This window comes from Pan paniscus, chromosome 10 (genome assembly GCF_029289425.2).
Source record: "Pan paniscus chromosome 10, NHGRI_mPanPan1-v2.0_pri, whole genome shotgun sequence".
NCBI classification, from domain to species: Eukaryota; Metazoa; Chordata; class Mammalia; order Primates; family Hominidae; genus Pan; species Pan paniscus.
Genome location: NC_073259.2, coordinates 127,535,093 through 127,553,595, shown reverse-complemented (window position 1 = coordinate 127,553,595; position 18,503 = coordinate 127,535,093). Strand labels below are relative to the sequence as shown.

Sequence of the window (18,503 nt, the reverse complement as noted above, 5' to 3'; positions counted from 1 at the left end):
TGTGGTGTAAATACTCCCATGTGGCTGGCTGATTTCAAGCTACCCATGTGATGTCACTGAATGTGGAGTTGGGAAGAGATGTGGGAAGGAGATGCACACAACCGGCTCCCACGAATCTGCATAAGCTGTCTCTAGTTCTCCCCTGTTCAGATCCCACAGAGCACATAGAAGAGGAACTGAAACAGCCCACCTACCAAAAACAGCAAAGGGAGTGGAAGAACATACAGGAATCTCTTCCCCACTGCCCAGCCTACTGCTAGTCTAAGACAAGTTGAAGGGCTGAGGCATACTTTGGGTTCCAGCAGGTGATCACAGGCTTCATGGTGTGGTGGGTGTGGTCAATAGTCAGGGCCTCCAGAAGCCAGTGGAGAGCACAGAGCTGGCGGAAGAGGGGCTCGCTGCAAAGACAGAGAGAGGGAACACAGTGGGATCCTGTTAGAACAACTTTCTTCGCAAAAATAGCCACAGAAATAGTAGTGGTACTTGCTGCCAGTGAGGGAGCAGGCACCATGCTCCAGGCATGCGTAAGTATTTTGCATGTATCATCTCATTTGGCCTTTGCAATGGGCCCATGAGATATTCTGTAGACCATTTTACAGATGAGGAATCAGAGGCTCACAGGACTTAAGGAAGTTGTGCCAGGTCACCAGGCCAGTAGGTGATAGAGCCCATTTGAAATGAGATTATCCAATGCCAGTTACTGAGAATTTGTGTATATAGCAGGGAGAGAAACAAGGAGGGGTCCCCCAGCTGGAAGTCTTGACTCAGGCAAATGAGAGGCTTCAAGGAAATCAGCATCCTATGTATGTCCAATTGTTAATCTGATAAAAGTACAATAAATAAACTAAGAGTGTGTAAAAAGTCTGGAAACTCAGGGAAACTAGTGTATTAATTGTTCTTCTCCCCCCAGATTAAAAATGGGATGCATTGCTTTACATTTATGAGTCCTTTGCCTGAAAATGTAGCTGGGTTTTGAAGAAAAACACAAAGAGCATATTACTTGAAAATATTCACTAAAACACTGTTTAAAAATATGTCTCAGGCTGGGAATGATGGTGCATTTGTGTAATCCCAGCACTTTGAGAGGCTGAGGCGGGTGGGTTGCTTGATCTCAGGAGTTTGAGACTAGCCTACAAAAAATACAAAAATGAGCTGGGTGTGGTGGCATGCACCTGTGATCCCTGCTACTTGGGAGGCTGGGGTAAGAGGATCGCTTGAGCCAGGGAGGTCAAGGCTGTAGTGAGCCAAGGTCACACCACTGCATGCCAGTCTGGGTGACAGAGTGAGACTGTCTTAAACAACAACAACCACATATGTCTCACCTACATTTTCTGATTTTTTGGACACTTTGTATTAAACACCTACAAGGAGGCAGGTATTGATGGGGGCACTTTATACACATTATTTAATTCTTCCTACAACCTGCTGGAGTATGAATTATTATGCACATTTTAGAGAAGGGGAAACTGAGGCTCAGAGAGGTGCCATCACTTTGCTTAAGGTCACAGAGCCTGTTGGTGACTGAGATGGTTCTCAGTATCTCATTTAAAGCTCACAACGAGGCCAGGCACAGTGGCTCACTCTTGTAATCCCAGCACTTTGGGAAGCTGAGGCAGGCGGATTACTAGGTCAGGAGTTCAAGACCAGCCTGGCCAACATGGTGAAACCCCCATCTCTATTAAAAATACAAAAATTAGCTGTGCGCGGTGGCAGGCCGCTGTAATCCCAGCTACTCGGGAGGCTAAGGCAGGAGAATTGCTTGAGCCTGGGAGGCGGAGGTGGCAGTGAGCTGAGATCATGCCACTGCACTCCAGCCTGGGTGACAGAGCAAGACTTCATCTCAGAAAAAAAAAAAAAAAAAGCTTACAACAATCCTTTAGGTAATATACCGCTCCCACCTCCTCTTTACAATGGGGGATGGGAGGCTCAGAGAGGGGCAATGAGTGACTTGAGGTCACACTGCTAGGATTAGTGAGAATTTGAACCAGTGTCAATTTAACTCCATGTCTGTGCTCTCACGGGCCTGGGCTCTGAGGAGGTGCTGATGAAGCTGATGCAGTGGTCACCCCAAGAGCGAGGTCAGGAGAGGGTTAACCTGCTGCCTGCCTTTTTCCTGGAAACAAGGTGGAGTCCTGGCCAGCCACCCCCCTCCCTGCAAGATTTCTCCTCTTAACACTAATGGGCCAGATGCCTCCATTAAGAACCTGTGTAATTGCTCTTCTCTGAAACTGCATCCTGCCCTCATCAACACTCCCCAGGGTTCCTAGGCCTGGTGTTTTCAGGGTCAGGAAGGTATCTCTACTCTCTGTTTCCAGGAAGGCACCACTTCAGAAGGTGATACCCAGTCCCTGGGCTCAAGTGTGGAGCTGGCCCAGGGTTATCCCGGCTAATCCTTGAGAGGCATGCATTTGCTTAGCTTGAAGGGGAACAGCCCTGCCCTACCCCATCCCCTCACCTCTGTGTACTAGGGTGGCTGGATCCACCAGGTCTTTGGAAAACTACCATGAGAAACTCTCTTTCCTTTCTTCCCTGGAGTCTTTTCCTTCTACAGATTATCTACTAAGCGCCTACTATTCCTTTACTTCTAATTTAAAGGACTTGTAAACCCACAGCTTTTTCAATTTTTTTATTAAATAAAACATTTGTTTAAGAGACAGGCTCTCATTCTGTCACCAGGCTGCAGCCTCCAACTTCTGGGCTCAAGTGATCCTCCTGCCTCAGTTTCCAGAGTAGCTGGGACTACAGACATGCATCACCATGCCCAGCTAATTTTTATTTTTTTTTGTAGAGATGGGGTCTTCCTATGTTGCCTAGGCTAGCGTCAAACTCCTGGCCTCCAGCGGTCCTCCTGCCTTGGCCTCCCAAAGCTCTGGGATTATAGGTATGAGCTATTGCACCCGACCCCTTTTCAGTTATTGTCTCTTTCTTCTCCCATAACACCTTCTTGGGCCCTACAGGTGACAGCATTTTGGTAGGTCTGGGCACATAGGCCATGTCCAGCATTTAGCAATAGCAGCAGCTAGCTGTGCCACATGCCTGGCACTGGGCCATGAGCACCTCACTATACCCTCCCCATAACCCTAGGAGGTTGCGAGAGGCCGGGGAAGAGGCCTATGGGTTCTTCTGTTTCGCAGCTTGGAGCCCCTGCAGGCCTGGGCTTTGGGATATGTGGGGTGGGGAGGGAAATGAACAAAGGAAGTGAGTTGGTGAGGTGGGGTCTGCTTGGTCACAAGCTGGTGGAGGGGATGTGGGGCATGTGAGCATCAGATTCATTTCTGCAGATGACAACAACGGATGCAAACCTGACCCTCTCCCTCTCTTGCTTAAAATCTTCAAACTTCCTAAATAATTTGTAATTGGCTGAATTGTGGACATACCAGCTTCATTTGTTGAAATTCTAACCTCTGTACCTCAGGGTGTGACTGTGTTCGGAGATGGGACCTTTAAAGAGTGGATTCACTTAAAAATGAAGCCATTATGGTGGTCCCTAATCTAATCTGACTGGTGTCCTTATAAGAGGAGGAGATTTGGACGCCTAAAGAGACGCCAGGGCTGCGAGCACTGAGAAAAAGACCATATGAGGACACAGAGAAGACAGGGAGAGAGCGATCCTCCAACCTCGAGAGGGTTGGGAGAAACCAACCCTGACAGCACCTTGATCTTGGGCTTTCAGCCTCCAGAACCGTGAGGAAATACGTTTCTGTTCTTTAAGCCACCCAGTCTAGTAGTTTACTATGGCAGCCCCAGCAAACTAATGCACTGACACACATGAGGCCCCGTCCGCCTCTCCAGCCTGGAGTTGTCCTGTCTGTTCCTTGTGCTGCCACCTGCAGCCTGGCAAAAGTCCACTCAGTCACTCAAGCTCACCATGCTCGCTCTTTGCACCATCCATGTTAAACTTCTAGCTTTGCCATCTACTGGCCCTGTGGCCTTGGCCAAATTACTTAACTTCTTTGAGCCTCAGTTTTCTTATCTGTAAAATGGTGGTAATTGCAGTACCTCTCTTAAAAGGTGAGAGTGAGGGTGAGGTGATGTGCTTAGCACTGTTCCCTGCTCCTGATACATATTCCTGCTCCTCTTCCTTCTTGACTCTCAGTGATTGGGCTTCAGCTCTCATCTCCATCCGGAAGCCTTCCTTGATTGCTCTGGGTCTGGGCTGGGCTCACTGTAAGGAGGTTCTAAAGCATCCCCATCCCTACAATATGTCCTCCCTGTCCTCACCTTTGGGTTCCTGCTGTGCTGTAACTACCTGATTACTTGACTTTCCAGACCGTGAGCCTACAACCTACAGAGTCCTGTCCACCACAGGGTGCTCTGTGCTCTGCACAGAGTCAGATCAATAGATTTTTCAGTTACTGATGGAAAATGGTGGGAATGAATTGGTTCAGATCTGATATTTTTCTGAACTGATAACTTGAGCACAATTCTTTTTTTTTATTTTTTTTGAGACAGGGTCTCACTCTGTTGCCCAGGATGGAGTGCAGTGGCGTGATTTTGGCTCACTGCAGCCTCTGCCTCCTGGGCACAAGCGATCCTCCTACTTCAGTCTTCTGAGTAGCTGGGACTACAGGCATGTGACACCTGCCCAGATAGTTTTTGTATTTTGTAGAGATGGGGTTTTGCCATGTTGCCCAGGCTGGTCTCAAACTCCTGGGCTCAAGCGATCCACCTGCCTCAGTTTCCCAAAGTGCTGGGATTACAGACGTGAGCCACTGCACCTGTACTTGAGCACAATTCTTATACACAGAACCATTGAGATAATAAAGAGTAGTAACAAAAACAACAACAACAGAACAACGAAGTAATACTAATGGTAAATATTTCCCATAAGAGTCCTTACTCTATGCCAGACACTGTTCTAAGTGCCCAATATCCATTAACTAAGTTCATTCTTATAAAATCCTGTGAAGAAGGTACTATTATTATCCCCGTTTTGCAGATGAGGAAACTGAGGCATAAAGGGCCTCAGTGACTTATCCAAGGTCACAAAAGACAGCAAATGGCAGAGTTGGAATGTGAGCCCAGGCAGTCTGGCTTCTGAATTCGTGCTCTTAATGAAAATGTGGATGTTGTCTCTTGTTACAGGGTAGAGACTCCCTTTTCATCAGAATAGGGTTTCATCTGATAGATCTGGTCCTTTTTCTCTGTTTATAAAAAGTGCCCTAAACCTGATGATTGCTCTTCTAATCTGCAGTGAAACAAATTAAAAAAAAAAAAGTCCCCAGAAGCATGCTTGATAGAAATCGGTCTTTTCTCATAATGATCATGTGTCAGGTCATAGCATAGTATCTTGGATTTTATCAAATTAGAAGAGAGAACATTTATTTTTTTAAATGCAGGGAATAAGAGGTGAAAATGCTGAACAGGGATACACAAAGCCTGCTTCTGAAGTCCCTGAGCTCAGAACTCCGGGTGAGTGCCAGCGGTCAGCACACCTGAATAGCTCACTCTATTAAAACTGCTGTACCAACCAGAATCCTAGTGGGCATAAACATCTCTGAGAAGAAAGCATTTTTTTTTCTTTTACAAGAGAAATTGGAAAATGCATTCAAAGCCATTCCAAGCACCCCGTGCTGATTGCCAAGGGCAAATCTGGACACAGGTTGCAGGCATTGCCCTTGCTGCCCAATCACTCATTAAAGGCTGTGGGGCACAGCCCAGTCATCTAGGAGGGAAAAACGAGGGGCTGCTTCTCATTCCTAGAGACCACTCCCTTCCCTTTTTAAAGATAAAGGTCAGTCTCTTGTTACATGATTGAATTGATCCCTACACAGTCGATTTGGAATTATCAGCCACTTTTGGGATCAATCACACAGGGATTGAAGGGACTGACCAGGCTCTGATCCACATTGGCTGATGTGACAACTGAAAATCCAGGAATTATCAGGCAGGGCCAGCCCTGGTGCCTTTTGGTAGACTGATTACAACAATGCCATCCCTCTCTGCTTTGCACACTTTGGGATGTGACTTTGCTGCTTCCCCCCAACAAGAAGGGAAGTCTTTCCCCATACTTGTATCTAGGCTGGCCTGGTGACTTGCTTTGGCCAGTGGAATGGGGTGAGAGGGTAACTGTGTTCATTCTAAGCCTAGTTCACAGATGGAAAATGCAATAATCATCACCAGCACCATCATCATCACTGTCATTGCCCTCAAGGGGCTTTGGGTACTTAGGATCTTGTTCTTGGAACCCTTTCTGCTTTGCCATGTGAACAAGTCTGAGTTTGCTTGCTGGGTATTGAGAGACATTCAGCATCTCACCCATGTCACCCTGGCCACCAACCAACTAACCAAGACTTATGAATGAGACCATTCGAGATCAGCCAACCTCCAGCTGACCCATCAGTTGGGTGTACACACATAAGCACATCCAGCCAAGATCAGCCGAGCCAACCTGACCAGCAGAACCACCCTGCTGACATGTAGACTTAGGAGCAATACTAAATCGTTGTTTTAAGCCACTCCATGTTGAGGTGATCTGTAATACAGCCATAGCTTACTAATAAAGTCATCAAATGCAGCCAGAGCCTTTGAACAGCTGAGGATAAGAAAAGGCAGCCTTCAGTGCTGGACAGGGACTGCAGCAAACTACAGCCTGTGGGCCTGCCACTTTGGTTTTGTAAATAAAACTTTACTGGAACATAGCCACATCCATTGTTGTAGTTTTCATGCTGCAACAGCAAAGTTAAGTGGTTGCAAGGAATACCACCTGGTCAGCAAAGCCTAAAATTTTTACTGTCTGGCCCTTTAAAGAAAAGTTTGCTGACCCTGGTCCAATACAAATATGAACCACATCCACTGTGATAATAATAATAGTAATAGCCTATGTAACAAACCTGGTGTAAAGATCTGACTTAGCTGTCAGGAGATCAAGATTCCTGTTGTGAATTTGCAATTGCAAAAATGTGGAACCAACCCAAATGGCCATCAACCAATGAGTGGATAAAGAAGCTGTGGCATATATATATATGTGTGTGTGTGTGTGTGTGTGTGTGTATATATGTGTGTGTGTATATATATATGTATATATATATGGATGAGTAGTATTCCATCATATATATATACACATATATATACATATATATACTATATATATACACACATATATATACACTATATATATACACATATATATACATATATATACTATATATATACGATGGAATACTACTCATCCATAAAAAGGAGTGAATTTATGGTATTTGCAGCAATTTGGATGAGGTCGAAGACTATTATTCTAAGTGAAGTAACTCAGGAATGGAAAACCAAACATAGTGTGTTCTCACTCATAAGTAGAGCTAAGGTATGATGATGCAAAGGCATAAGAATGACACAGTGGACTTTGGGAACTCAAGGGAAAGGGGTGGGAAGGAGGTGAGGGATAAAAGACTACAAATTGGGTGCAGTGTATATGGCCTAGGTGATGGGTGCACCAAAATCTCACAAATCACCACTAAAGAAATGATGTAACCAAACGCCACCTGTTCCCCAAAAACCTATGGAAATAAAAAAATTAAAAAAAAAGATTCCTGTTGTGAGACTTTTGGCAGGTTCTTCCCCCTTTCTGGGCTTTAGTTTTCCCATCTGACATTGACAGAAGATGGGTAAGAAACTCTCTTCATAGCTGATTTAAGTAAGCCGCAACGGCTCAGACCAAATAAATTGTGGATGGGGCTCAGGAATATGCATTCTCGGAAACATTTCCTCCCTGCTCTCCCCCACCCCCAGACGATTCAGATGCAAGTGAAAGCCCACTGGTTCTATACCAATTGGTTTCAGAAGTCTTGTCCATGGGAGAGATGGGCAGAAGTGCAAGTGTATTCAAGAGACATCATGAGAAATTGCAAGGCCTATTTTTGCAAGGAGATGCTTTAAGAATGTCAAGCTTAGGCTGCCGGCTGGAATATTGTAATCATAATACCAATCAAAGAGAGGTAGGGGGACAGTGGGATGGGATGGAGTGGGATAGGGCTCATTAATGACTGAAATATCAGGGAGGGATAAGGATGTGTCCAACACAATGTGATGATGATGATGGTGATGATGATGATGGTGGTGATGATGATGATGGTGGTGAGGATGATGGTGATGATGGTGGTGATGATGATGGTGGTGAGGATGATGGTGATGATGGTGGTGATGGTGGTGGTGAGGATGATGGTGATGATGATGATGGTGAGGATGATGATGATGATGCTGGTGATGATGATGGTGATGATGGTGATGGTGATGGTGATGATGATGGTGTGATGATGATGGTGATGATGATGGTGATGGTGAGGATGGTGGTGATGATGATGGTGATGGTGATGGTGGTGAGGATGATGATGATGGTGGTGACGATGATGGTGATGGTGATGATGATGATGGTGATGATGATGATGGTGATGATGATGGTGGTGAGGATGATGGTGGTGATGGTGGTGGTGAGGATGATGGTGGTGGTGAGGATGATGGTGATGATGATGGTGATGATGGTGATGATGATGGTGATGATGATGATGGTGATGATGGTGATGGTGGTGATGGTGGTGATGATGGTGATGATAATGATGATGGTGATGATGATGATGATGGTGATGATGATGATGATGATGGTGATGATGATGATGGTGATGGTGATGATGATGGTGATGATGATGGTGGTGGTGATGATGTGGTGATGATGGTGATGGTGGTGATGATGATGGTGATGGTGATAATGGTGATGAGGATGATGGTGATGATGATGATGGTGTTGGTGATGGTTTTTGCATCTTCCATTCATAAACTAAGTACTCTTATTAGTGATTTTCTTTTGTTTGCCATCTTATCCTATGATTTCACTCTTGTATTCTTTCACTCTTCATGTATAGGAAACTTGGCTTGCCAAATATATTATGAGCTCCTTAAAGACAAGGCTTTGGGATATATGTTCTATGTAGCGTGTGGTGATGAAAGCTTAGGCTTTGCAGTCAGACTGACCTGACTCAGCAACACACTGACCTCTGTGACCCTGAGTTGGTGAGTATATGTCTCTGAGCTTCTGCTTTCCCATCTGCAGAGAGGGGATAATGATACACCTACACAACAGGGAGGCTGAGAGGACTGAGTGAGATAATGCTACAGAGTGATGAGGAGTGGCCATTATCACTGCGAACACTGTAGAAGCCTAATAAATATTTGACAAATGAGCAGACAGAGAAGTCTGGAATCATTGTATCACAGCTCTAAATGAATCCATTGCCCTAAAGCAGTGGTTCTCAATGTGGAGTGTGTGTGTGTGTGTGTGTGTGTGTGTGTGTGTGTGTGTGTGTATGATGTACGGTGGGGGCTCATGCACTTTTGCTCCCAGGGGACATTTGGTAATGTCTGGAGACATTTTTGGTTGTCAACACTGGTATCTAGTGGGTAGAGGCCATGGATGCGGCTAAACATCCTACAATACACAGGACAGCCTTTCACAACAAAGAATTAATTATTTCTCTCAAAATGTCAGCGGTGTCAAGGCTGAAAAACCCTGCCCTAAAGTCAGAAGCTTGTATCCCTGTGCCTGAAATCTTCCAGCTGAAAAGTGCTAACTGGTGAAAAAGAAAAAGTTGGGCTTGAGATTTGGAATAGACACAAGGGGAACAAGACGTCAAGACTTTAGAAAGCAAGAGTGTTCTTTGGAAGGTTGATTAGTTCCTGTTGCACCACACAATGATGAGTTCATGCCTCAGGTCAGAAAACTGGATGGGCTTCTCTGGGAAACAGCTCCTTGAGTCTTGGGGAAAACATGCCCCTGAGCACAGGCTGAGATGTTCTCGCACACACTCGATGAGGGCTGTAGACAGATTTTATCAGGCTTTGCAAACTATTTGACATTAGAGCGTCTGGCTTGGCAAGAAATGAAATGACTCAGTCCCAGCTGATTTGCCACTTAGCTGTAAACCACTGTGTCTACTTTCTGTTATTTTTATATGCCAAATAGCTTTGCCAGCTCCAGGCTCCATGTCCCTTTCAAGAGGACAAAGGAACAGCTACTGACATGACAGCTCGTTGAGTCATTTCAGTTCGGCTTCAATTTATAAGCTAGCAAAGCAAATGAGCCGGAGGTGAGACTACTTACACGTGAGCCTCGGGTAGTGAGGGAGAAATGATGCAGCTGTGGATGGGAGTGAATGGGCGATGTGTGACTCTAGCTCCCAGTGTCTTCAACTTCTCATCATCATATGTGCTGAAGGACAAGCAGACAGAGAAACAATGTGAACAATGAGCAGTAGCTTTGAACACCTTCTTCTCTTGCCACGGTCTATTTGGCAGATATGACTGGACACTTACTATGTATCAGGCAAATAATTTCTGCTGGAGGGATGAGGGTTTCAGATGCAGTTCCTTAACAGAGCATATAAAAGTCCCTGCCCTCGGTCGGGTGCGGTGGCTCATGCCTGTAATCCCAGCACTTTGGGAGGCCGAGGCGGGTGGATCACAAGGTCAGGAGATCAAGACCATCCTGGCTAACACGGTGAAACCCTGTCTCTACTAAAAATACAAAAACAGCTGGGCGTGGTGGCACGTGCCTGTAGTCCCAGCTACTCAGGAGGCTGAGGCAGGAGAATCTCTTGAACCCGGGAGGCAGAGGTTGCAGTGAGCTGAGATCGTGCCATTGCACTCCAGCCTGGGTGACAGAGTGAGACTCCGTCTCAAAAAAAAAAAAAAAAAAAAAAGTCCCTGCCTTATGGAGTATATAATCTGCTAGAAGAGCCAAGAGAATAAACAAGATAAATCATGAGGCATACTAGTATATTATACTAGGGTTGGAAATGTTTGCTTCAAGGGCCAGACAAGGTATACTTTCAGCTGTGTTCTGGAAACAGCAATTTAATACCATATTTAGGTGTTTTTTCTTTCACCATTACAGCAGAGCAAATCATTTCCATTATAGAAAATAGGATTTTTTTTGGGGGGGGGTTGTTGTCATGCTTGAGTCATATGATATATATAGTTTGTTTGTTTGAGACAGAATCTCACTGTCACCCAGGCTGGAGTACAGTGGCATGATCTTGGCTCACTGCAACCTCTGCCTCCTAGGTTCAAGCAATTCTCATGCCTCAGCCTCCCGAGTAGCTGGGATTACAGGCATGTGCCACCATGCCTGGCTACTTTTTTGTATTTTAAGTAGAGATGGGGTTTTGCTATGTTGGCCAGGCTGGTCTTGAACTCCTGTCCTCAAGTGATCCACCTGCCTTGGCCTCCCAAAGTGCTGGGATTACAGGCGTGAGACATTGCACCTGGCTGTGGGGTATATATTTTTCTGTCCATGGCCAAATTCAGCCCACAGATATATTTTAATTAATCCACTCTCTTTTTCTCTCTCTTTCTCTCTCTCTCTCCTCTCTCTCTCTGTGAGTGTGTGTGTGTGTGTGTGTGTGTGTGTGTGTGTGCAATTGAATCAATTGTCTGTATTTTAAAATTGGGAGATGTCACATAAAAATGAAAAAACTTTGGCCTTCAAAAAATTGAAAGCTCTGGCCACTCGGGACCTGTGTTTCTACACAAGAATGATGGGCCACAGACTGCTTTGAATGAGGTGTGTGCTTCTTCAGTTACCCCAAACACAAGCATCCCTGTTCTCACTCTCTGCCTTTCTTTCTAATTCATGCCATCTGCCTGTTACCTGAAGGCCTTTTAGTTTCTGAGCTGCAGTGTAAGTACTTTCATTGATTGGATCATTGACAGATTCCCTGATTCATTCATTTCTACCAATAATTATTGAACCTCTTCTCTGAGCTGGGGGCTGCCAATACAGCAATGTATGAAACAGATGCAGCCTCTCCTCTTCCGAAGCTGAGTCTAGTGGGGGAGATGGGTACAACCAAACACACAGTTGTGATAAGTGTTCCAATAGAAAGTGCTTTAATAGCCTAGAATAGTAAATTTGACTGAAATGGAAGCCAGGGAATACTGTACTTCCTTGAGGAAGTTGTGGAAATTTCAAAACATGTCCCCCAAATTCTTTGAAACTTCTCCAATCGAGAGGTAGGTCTATGTTCATTTGGCTCTGTGACCAGCTGACCTAACAGAATATGTCAGAAGTCATGTGATTCCGGGCACCAGGAACTGGCAACCTCTCCTTCCTGTGTCCTGGGATGCTCACTCAGCATTCAGCTGCCATGCTGTGGGGAAGCTGGCAGCCTGTGAGGAGGCCCACAGGGAAAGGAACCAAGCTCACAAACTGACAGCCAAATACAACTTGCCACCAATGTGAGTGAGCTGTCTTGGAAATGGGTCCTGTGAGCTGCCCCTCTGAGCCTTACTCAAATTGCAGATTTATGAGAGAAAGAAGTTCTGATTATCTTGAGTTAATAAGTTTTAGAGTGAGTGTTCATGGCAATAGTAACTGTAGCAGAAGTAAATATTGAGCTGAAATCTGAAGGTTGATTGGAAATTAACTGGGTAAATGGAGGAGGGAAAGACCTTCCAGCCAGAGGGAACAGCATGTGTAAAGACTCTGTAGAGGAGGCCATGTCATGAGTAAGAAAGTAGGAGAGTGTGGCTGGGGTAGAGGGAGTAAAAGGAGGCTATGAGCTGGGGCTGGAGAGGCAAGCCACAGGCTAGACCATCCAGGGCCTTGGAACCCCTGCTGAGACTTTTGTGTTTACCCTGTGAGGAATGGCAACCATGGAGGGTGTTAGGCTGTGTGCAATTTATATTTTGAAAAGATCACTTAGCTTGGGGCTTAGTGTGGGGAATGGGATGGAGGGGGCCAGTGGAGATGATGCTGGGACACAAGTTAGGGGTTTACCTTCCTCCTGGGAATTTGAGGATAATTCTGGAATCACAGAGTTAACAAAAATTAGGACCAGAATCTATGTCCTCCAATGTTCACTTCCACTGACTCTTTATTCAATCCTAGAGCTGAGAAAACCACAGCAAATACCTTGCTGTGACCTTTTCTTACTGGCTCAACCATGCTTCCAGTGGTTTAGGATATGTGGAAATTAACCCAGCTTTTACATCCCTAATCTCTGGTTTTATGTCTTCTCTCAACCACAATAATAAAACAAATTTTACCCGTCACTTTTTTTTCCACCTTTTCAGCTGAATCTGCAGCTGAAAAATGAGGTCACTGAGCACAGTGGGAAAGACTGCTTGCAGGCAGAAATCTTTGGGGATGTGCTTGATTTTTTTTCCCCTGCATAGTTTGTCAGACTTAACATTTTTGTCTAAAAGAATGTATTCTATGGTCTTAGATCCAGAGAGGAGAAAATAATTCCTTTCGCTTTTATGATGCACAAGATCAAATACTTTGTTTAAAAAGTATTTATAAATGAAACTTGTATTTTTTATACTTTTGTGATTGGAATTTTATCTATAGAAGCATTGCTGTTAGATGTGAGATGCTTTTCAGCTTTCATGGAAATTAAGATTTTTAGCCATACATTTAAGGATTTTAGGTAACTGAGGCTCAGAGAGCTCAAACTCACTTTATTGCGTCATAATAGGAACAATTACTGAGCATGTCTTATACGTAGACTCTAGGCTAAGTATCATTTCATTTAATCCTCATAATAAGCTTGGGAGTTTGGTACCATTTATTTATGTACGTGAAGAAAAGGAGACTCAGAGAGGTACAGGGATTTGTTCAAAGTGAAACGGTTGTATGGGGGAAGTCCTAACGGGTTCCAAGGCTTGTGTACTTCACCACTACTACCCTGTCTGGGTGTAGACAATCTCCTAATGCTGTTTTATAACACCCTCCCACCCGCGCATTTGATGGCTACATTGCTGTAATGACTTCCAGTTTTATTTTAATAACCAGCCTTGTATAACTCATAGAACCTACCAGATAAGACATAACCAGACCAAAGTCTACAAGAGGAGCGATCTCATGCATATTTAAACTTATTAAACTTTAAATAAATCATGTCTCACACACTGAAACATGGATTGGAGAGGGGAGAATTGCGTTCTACGACCATGGATGAGAAACTCCATCCAAACAAGTGGAACAAGACACCCAAGCCAGTTAAGCAGGTACAGGAGTGTCTTTCATAGACACCATCTTTCCCCAGTGCTTTTTGGGTTTGCCTGTCAATCTGAGCATAGCTCCTGAAAAAAGAGCCATGAGTTCATGCCTTCTCTTTATTCCAGGGAAAGGCTGCCAGTCTGTCACTAGGAGTATCAGAATCTATGGGTGCCATTGAGTTCGGTCAGGAAGGCACAATTTGTGCTGATCCCAGGGTCTACACCAATGAGGAATCAAAGAAGAGACCCTTTCCACAATATTCTGGGATCCCAACAGCCATGATTCTGGGGGAGGTGACTGGAAATATACCAGCTCCATGAGGTCTTGCAGTCTGGGTTCTCATCCATCACCTGGAACCCTGGGCTTTAAAGAGGTCCTGTTCTCCTCTGACTCAATACCCCAGGCCTCATAGACAAGAATCCTTGTTCTACTTGAAAAAATTGTATATATTTTTCTTTTTTTTCCTTAAAGAGAGATGGAGTCTCTCTATGTTGCCCAAGCTGGTGTTGAACTCCTGGGCTCAAGTGATCTTCCTGCCTCAGCCTCCCTAAGTGCTGGGATTACAGGTGTGAGCCACCACGCCTGGCCTGAAGAAAAATTTATTAAGGTGAAAGTCACAGAACATAAAATTAACTGTTTTAAAGAGTAGAATGTAGTGGTATTTAGTACATTGCATCATGTTGTACAACCATAACCTCTTGTTACAAAACATTTTCATCACTCCCAAAAGGGGACTCCAGACCCATGTGGTCACTTCCCATTTCCCCTGCCCCCAGCATCTGGCAACCAACAATCTGCTCTCTGTTTAGGATGAACTTCAAATGCACTATAAGTGAAAGAAGCCAGACACAGAAGAGTCACATAATACATGATTCCATTGACAGGACCCTTGTTTATAAGAAGCACATATTCACATTCTGTAAATTAACATTCTCAAGAACAGAATTTGGGAAATGGTGCAGAGGAAAGTGGGTATCTGTTGTGGCTTCCATTTCATTTTTGGCAAATGACCTGGCAGTTTGGATTCCTGAAGGCAGCCTTAGCCTAACGGCTCTCAACCGTGGCTTCACACTGGATTCGCTTAGGGGAACTTAAAAAAATTCTATGAATATCCAAGCCAACACCTATTCCTTTTTATATTATGGCCGTTCTTTGCAGGAGTAAGGTGGTATTGCGTTGTGGTTTTGATTTGCATTTCTCTGATAATTAGCGATGTTGAGCACTTTTTTTCGGGAATGTAAACTAGTACAACCACTGTGGAAAACAGTATGGAGTTTCCTTAAAGAACTAAAAGTAGAACTACCATTTGATCCAGCAATCCCACTACTCAGTATCTACTCAGAGGAAAAGAAGTCATTGTCTGAAAAAGACAGTTGCACATGCATGTTTATAGCAGCACAATTCACAATTGCAAAAATATAGAACCAGTCCAAATGCCCATCAATCAATGAGTGGATAAAGAAAATGTGGTATGTATATACTTATATATATACACCATGGAATACTACTCAGCCATAAAAAGAAACAAAATAATGGCATTTTCAGCAATCTGGATGGAGTTGGAGACCATTATTCTAAGTAAAGTAACTTAGGAATGGAAAACTAAACATCATATATTCTCATTTATAAGTGGGAGCTAAGCTATGAGGATGCAAAGGCAAAAGAATGATATAATGGACTCTGGGGACTCCTGGGGGAAGGGTGGGAGGAGGGTGAGGGATAAAAGACTGCACATTGGGTACAGTGCACACTGCTTGGGTGATGGGTGCACCATAATCTCAGAAATCACCACTGGAGAACTTATTCATGTAACCAAACACCACCTGTTCCCCAAAAACTATTGAAATAAAAAAAATTAATCTATGAACAGCTAATGTACATTAGAGAGCCTAATGTAACTGACCTGGACAGTGGTGTTTTTAAAAACTTGCCAGATGATTCTAATATGTAGCTAGGGTTGCAACAGCTGCGCTCACAGGAGAGTGGCTACAGCTGCAGGCTATTTTTCTACCCTGCATTTCCTCCCTGGCTGCCTTGGCACTTCCTTTCCATCCTTGGTTTGTGCCTCATTCAGTCTGCACAAGCTCAAAGTATCCCAGGATTTTGTCCACGCCAAATGGTGCAGTCGATGGATTTTGGTGCCACTAAGTTTGGGACTCAGAGCTGCTTTCTAACTACTGACCTTGGGGGAGATTAGTTAACTTCTAAGCCTCATTTCTCCATCTCTAAAATGGGGCCAATGATAGCACCTATCTCAGGAATGTTTTGAAATTTAGCCGAATAGGTGTGCATAAAGCACACAGTAAACATCATCATCTGTTTTTATTGTTATTTTGGTTATTACTATTATTATATGCATGGGCATTTCATAATGGACCAGTCTATTGATAGTCCTTTTCCAACCAGGGGAAAGTCCTTTACGTAAAAAGGAGGCCGGGCGTGGTGGCTCACACTTGTAATCCCAGCACTTTGGGAAGCTCAGGCGGGCAGACCACAAGGTCAGCAGTTCAAGACCAGCCTGGCCAACACAGTGAAACCCCGTCTCTATTAAAAATACAAAAAAATTAGCCAGGCGTGGTGGTGGGCACCTGTAATCCCAGCTACTTGGGAGGCTGAGGCAGGAGAATCGCTTGAACCTGGGAGGCAGAGGTTGCAGTGAGCCAAGATCACGCCGCTGCACTCCAGCCTGGGCAACAGAGCGAGATTCCATATCAAAAAAAAAAAAAAAGGCATTTTTTATGCACCTGGTTTCTGTGGACAATGAGCCAGGCCCTGGGGCTGCCACTGAAGGTATGGAACAGAGATACTGATGTGGACTAAAACTAGCATATAAACACGTATTATGGGGACCTGGAGTGCAAATGGGTGCAGGAGATGGTTGGACTGAAATCCAGGAAGTATTCGGAGAGAGCAGCATTTAAGCTGAGTGGTTAGTGATAAGTGGAAGATATTCCAGCGAATACCAGAAAGCGAGGCTATCAAGGTTGGTTGGACCACACTAAAGAAGGTGTTAGATGCCAGGCTGAGAAGGGGCACGTGCTCTGAGATAGCTGCCCTCGCTTGACCTTACCAGGCAGGGTTCACTCTCAATGGTCATTCCCAAAACCTTCAGTGCCACAGCTACTGCATCCACTTACCTCAATAAGGTGTCCCCATAGTGGATTTCTGAGATCTTTTCGGCTGGCTGGAATTTATTTCTTTCCTCCTCTTTCAGTTTCTGAAGTTGTTGTTGCTTCTTTTTCTTTGCAGTCTCTTCCCTCAGAATAGCAAAATATCCACGGCCTATCTTCACAGACTGGATCAAAAAGCTGGAGACATGCAGGGAGGAGGAGGGAGAGAGGGAGGAAGGTGGGAGGGTGGAGAGAGAGAGAGAAGGAAAGAGAAGGAGAGAAAGAAAAAGAGAAAGAAAAAGAGAGAGAGGAAAGAGAAAAGAGAGATAAAGAGGGATAGAGAGAAAGAAACAGGTAGAAATAGAGAAAGAGAGTGAGAGAGGGAGAGGGAAGGAAAGAGAGAGAGAGAGAGGGAGGGAGGAGAGGGAGACACAAATTTAAAAAAAAGATGAGTTGACTCTTATTGTCTTGGGACCAATAATCTCTGAGCGTGCCCTCGTGCCTGCAGGGCAGGAGCCTTCCCACCTGTAGATTTCCAGACTCAGCCAGACCTGAGTTTGAATTCTGGATCCACCTTGTACTAAAGACCTTGGCCAAGTCCTTGAATCTCTCTGAGCCTCATTTCCTTCATCATCCCATCACTCAACAAATGTTTATGGAGTGCCCACTTACGGCACCAGGCACTCTGCTAGGTGCTGTGGAATGAACATAACAATTCACAGCCTGCAGGATCAGATACCATCATGCATGGGAAGGGGTCAGCAGTGAAGTGCTTGGCACAGAAGATGGGCTCTTCCATGAAAATCAATGGCATAGCAGGCACTGAAGGGCCTAGGCTCCTGGCTAAGGCTGCCCTCTCTTTGATTTGCCTAAATGCTCACATCTGTGAGCATGACTGCTACAGAAGTTCAAGTACTAATGTGTGGGTTCTTGCTGTGTCAAGTAACATATGTTGGGACTTCATAATTCTTTTCATGCCAACTCAACCACTATTTCCTAATCAGATGTCTTGATGCTGGCTTGATGTGAAGACATTCTCAGTCGTGATGGGCTACACACCTCCCTGCGCTTTGCCAGTCTTCACCTTGGGGTTGGAGTTAGCAGCCCTGTGGTGGAGAAGGAGTGATGCCGAGGTGTCTACATGTTTCTTTCTGTCTGCCCACTTTGTTCCTAGATGTAAATGTTGGTTCTCAAATTCAGTTTTATTTGTTCTCCAAATTCCTAATAAGCAACCATCAATTTTATTTCTTCTCCAAATTCCTAGTAAGCAAGCAATGTGTGTTGGGTATTGTACTGACTGTTGGGGATACAGTGATGAACAAGACATTGGGTCCCTCAGGGTTCATGGTTCAGTAGGAGAGAGAGAGAGAGAGATACATGATGTCAGTAATAGCACAGGGTAATGG

The 18,503-nt window shown here is 44.6% G+C and overlaps 1 protein-coding gene and 1 long non-coding RNA gene across 7 annotated transcripts in view; one reads left to right on the top strand and one right to left on the bottom strand.

Annotated features, from left to right (window-relative positions):
• The window catches only part of CCDC60 (coiled-coil domain containing 60), a 204,410-nt gene that overhangs the window by 51,835 nt on the left and 134,072 nt on the right, over positions 1–18,503 (bottom strand). For 2 of the 3 annotated variants that reach the window (XM_003832402.4, XM_055096246.1), the window contains exons 3-5: positions 17,125–17,295; positions 10,088–10,195; positions 291–398 (exon numbers count right to left, since the gene is read on the bottom strand). In XM_003832402.4, the coding sequence (XP_003832450.2) occupies positions 291–398; positions 10,088–10,195; positions 17,125–17,295 (387 nt within the window). The remainder of the gene's footprint in view (positions 1–290; positions 399–10,087; positions 10,196–17,124; positions 17,296–18,503) is intronic. The other variant, XM_055096245.1, reaches the window with a different exon arrangement.
• LOC106635409 (uncharacterized) overlaps positions 1–18,503 on the top strand; it is a 281,598-nt gene that overhangs the window by 180,100 nt on the left and 82,995 nt on the right. The window lies entirely within an intron of this gene.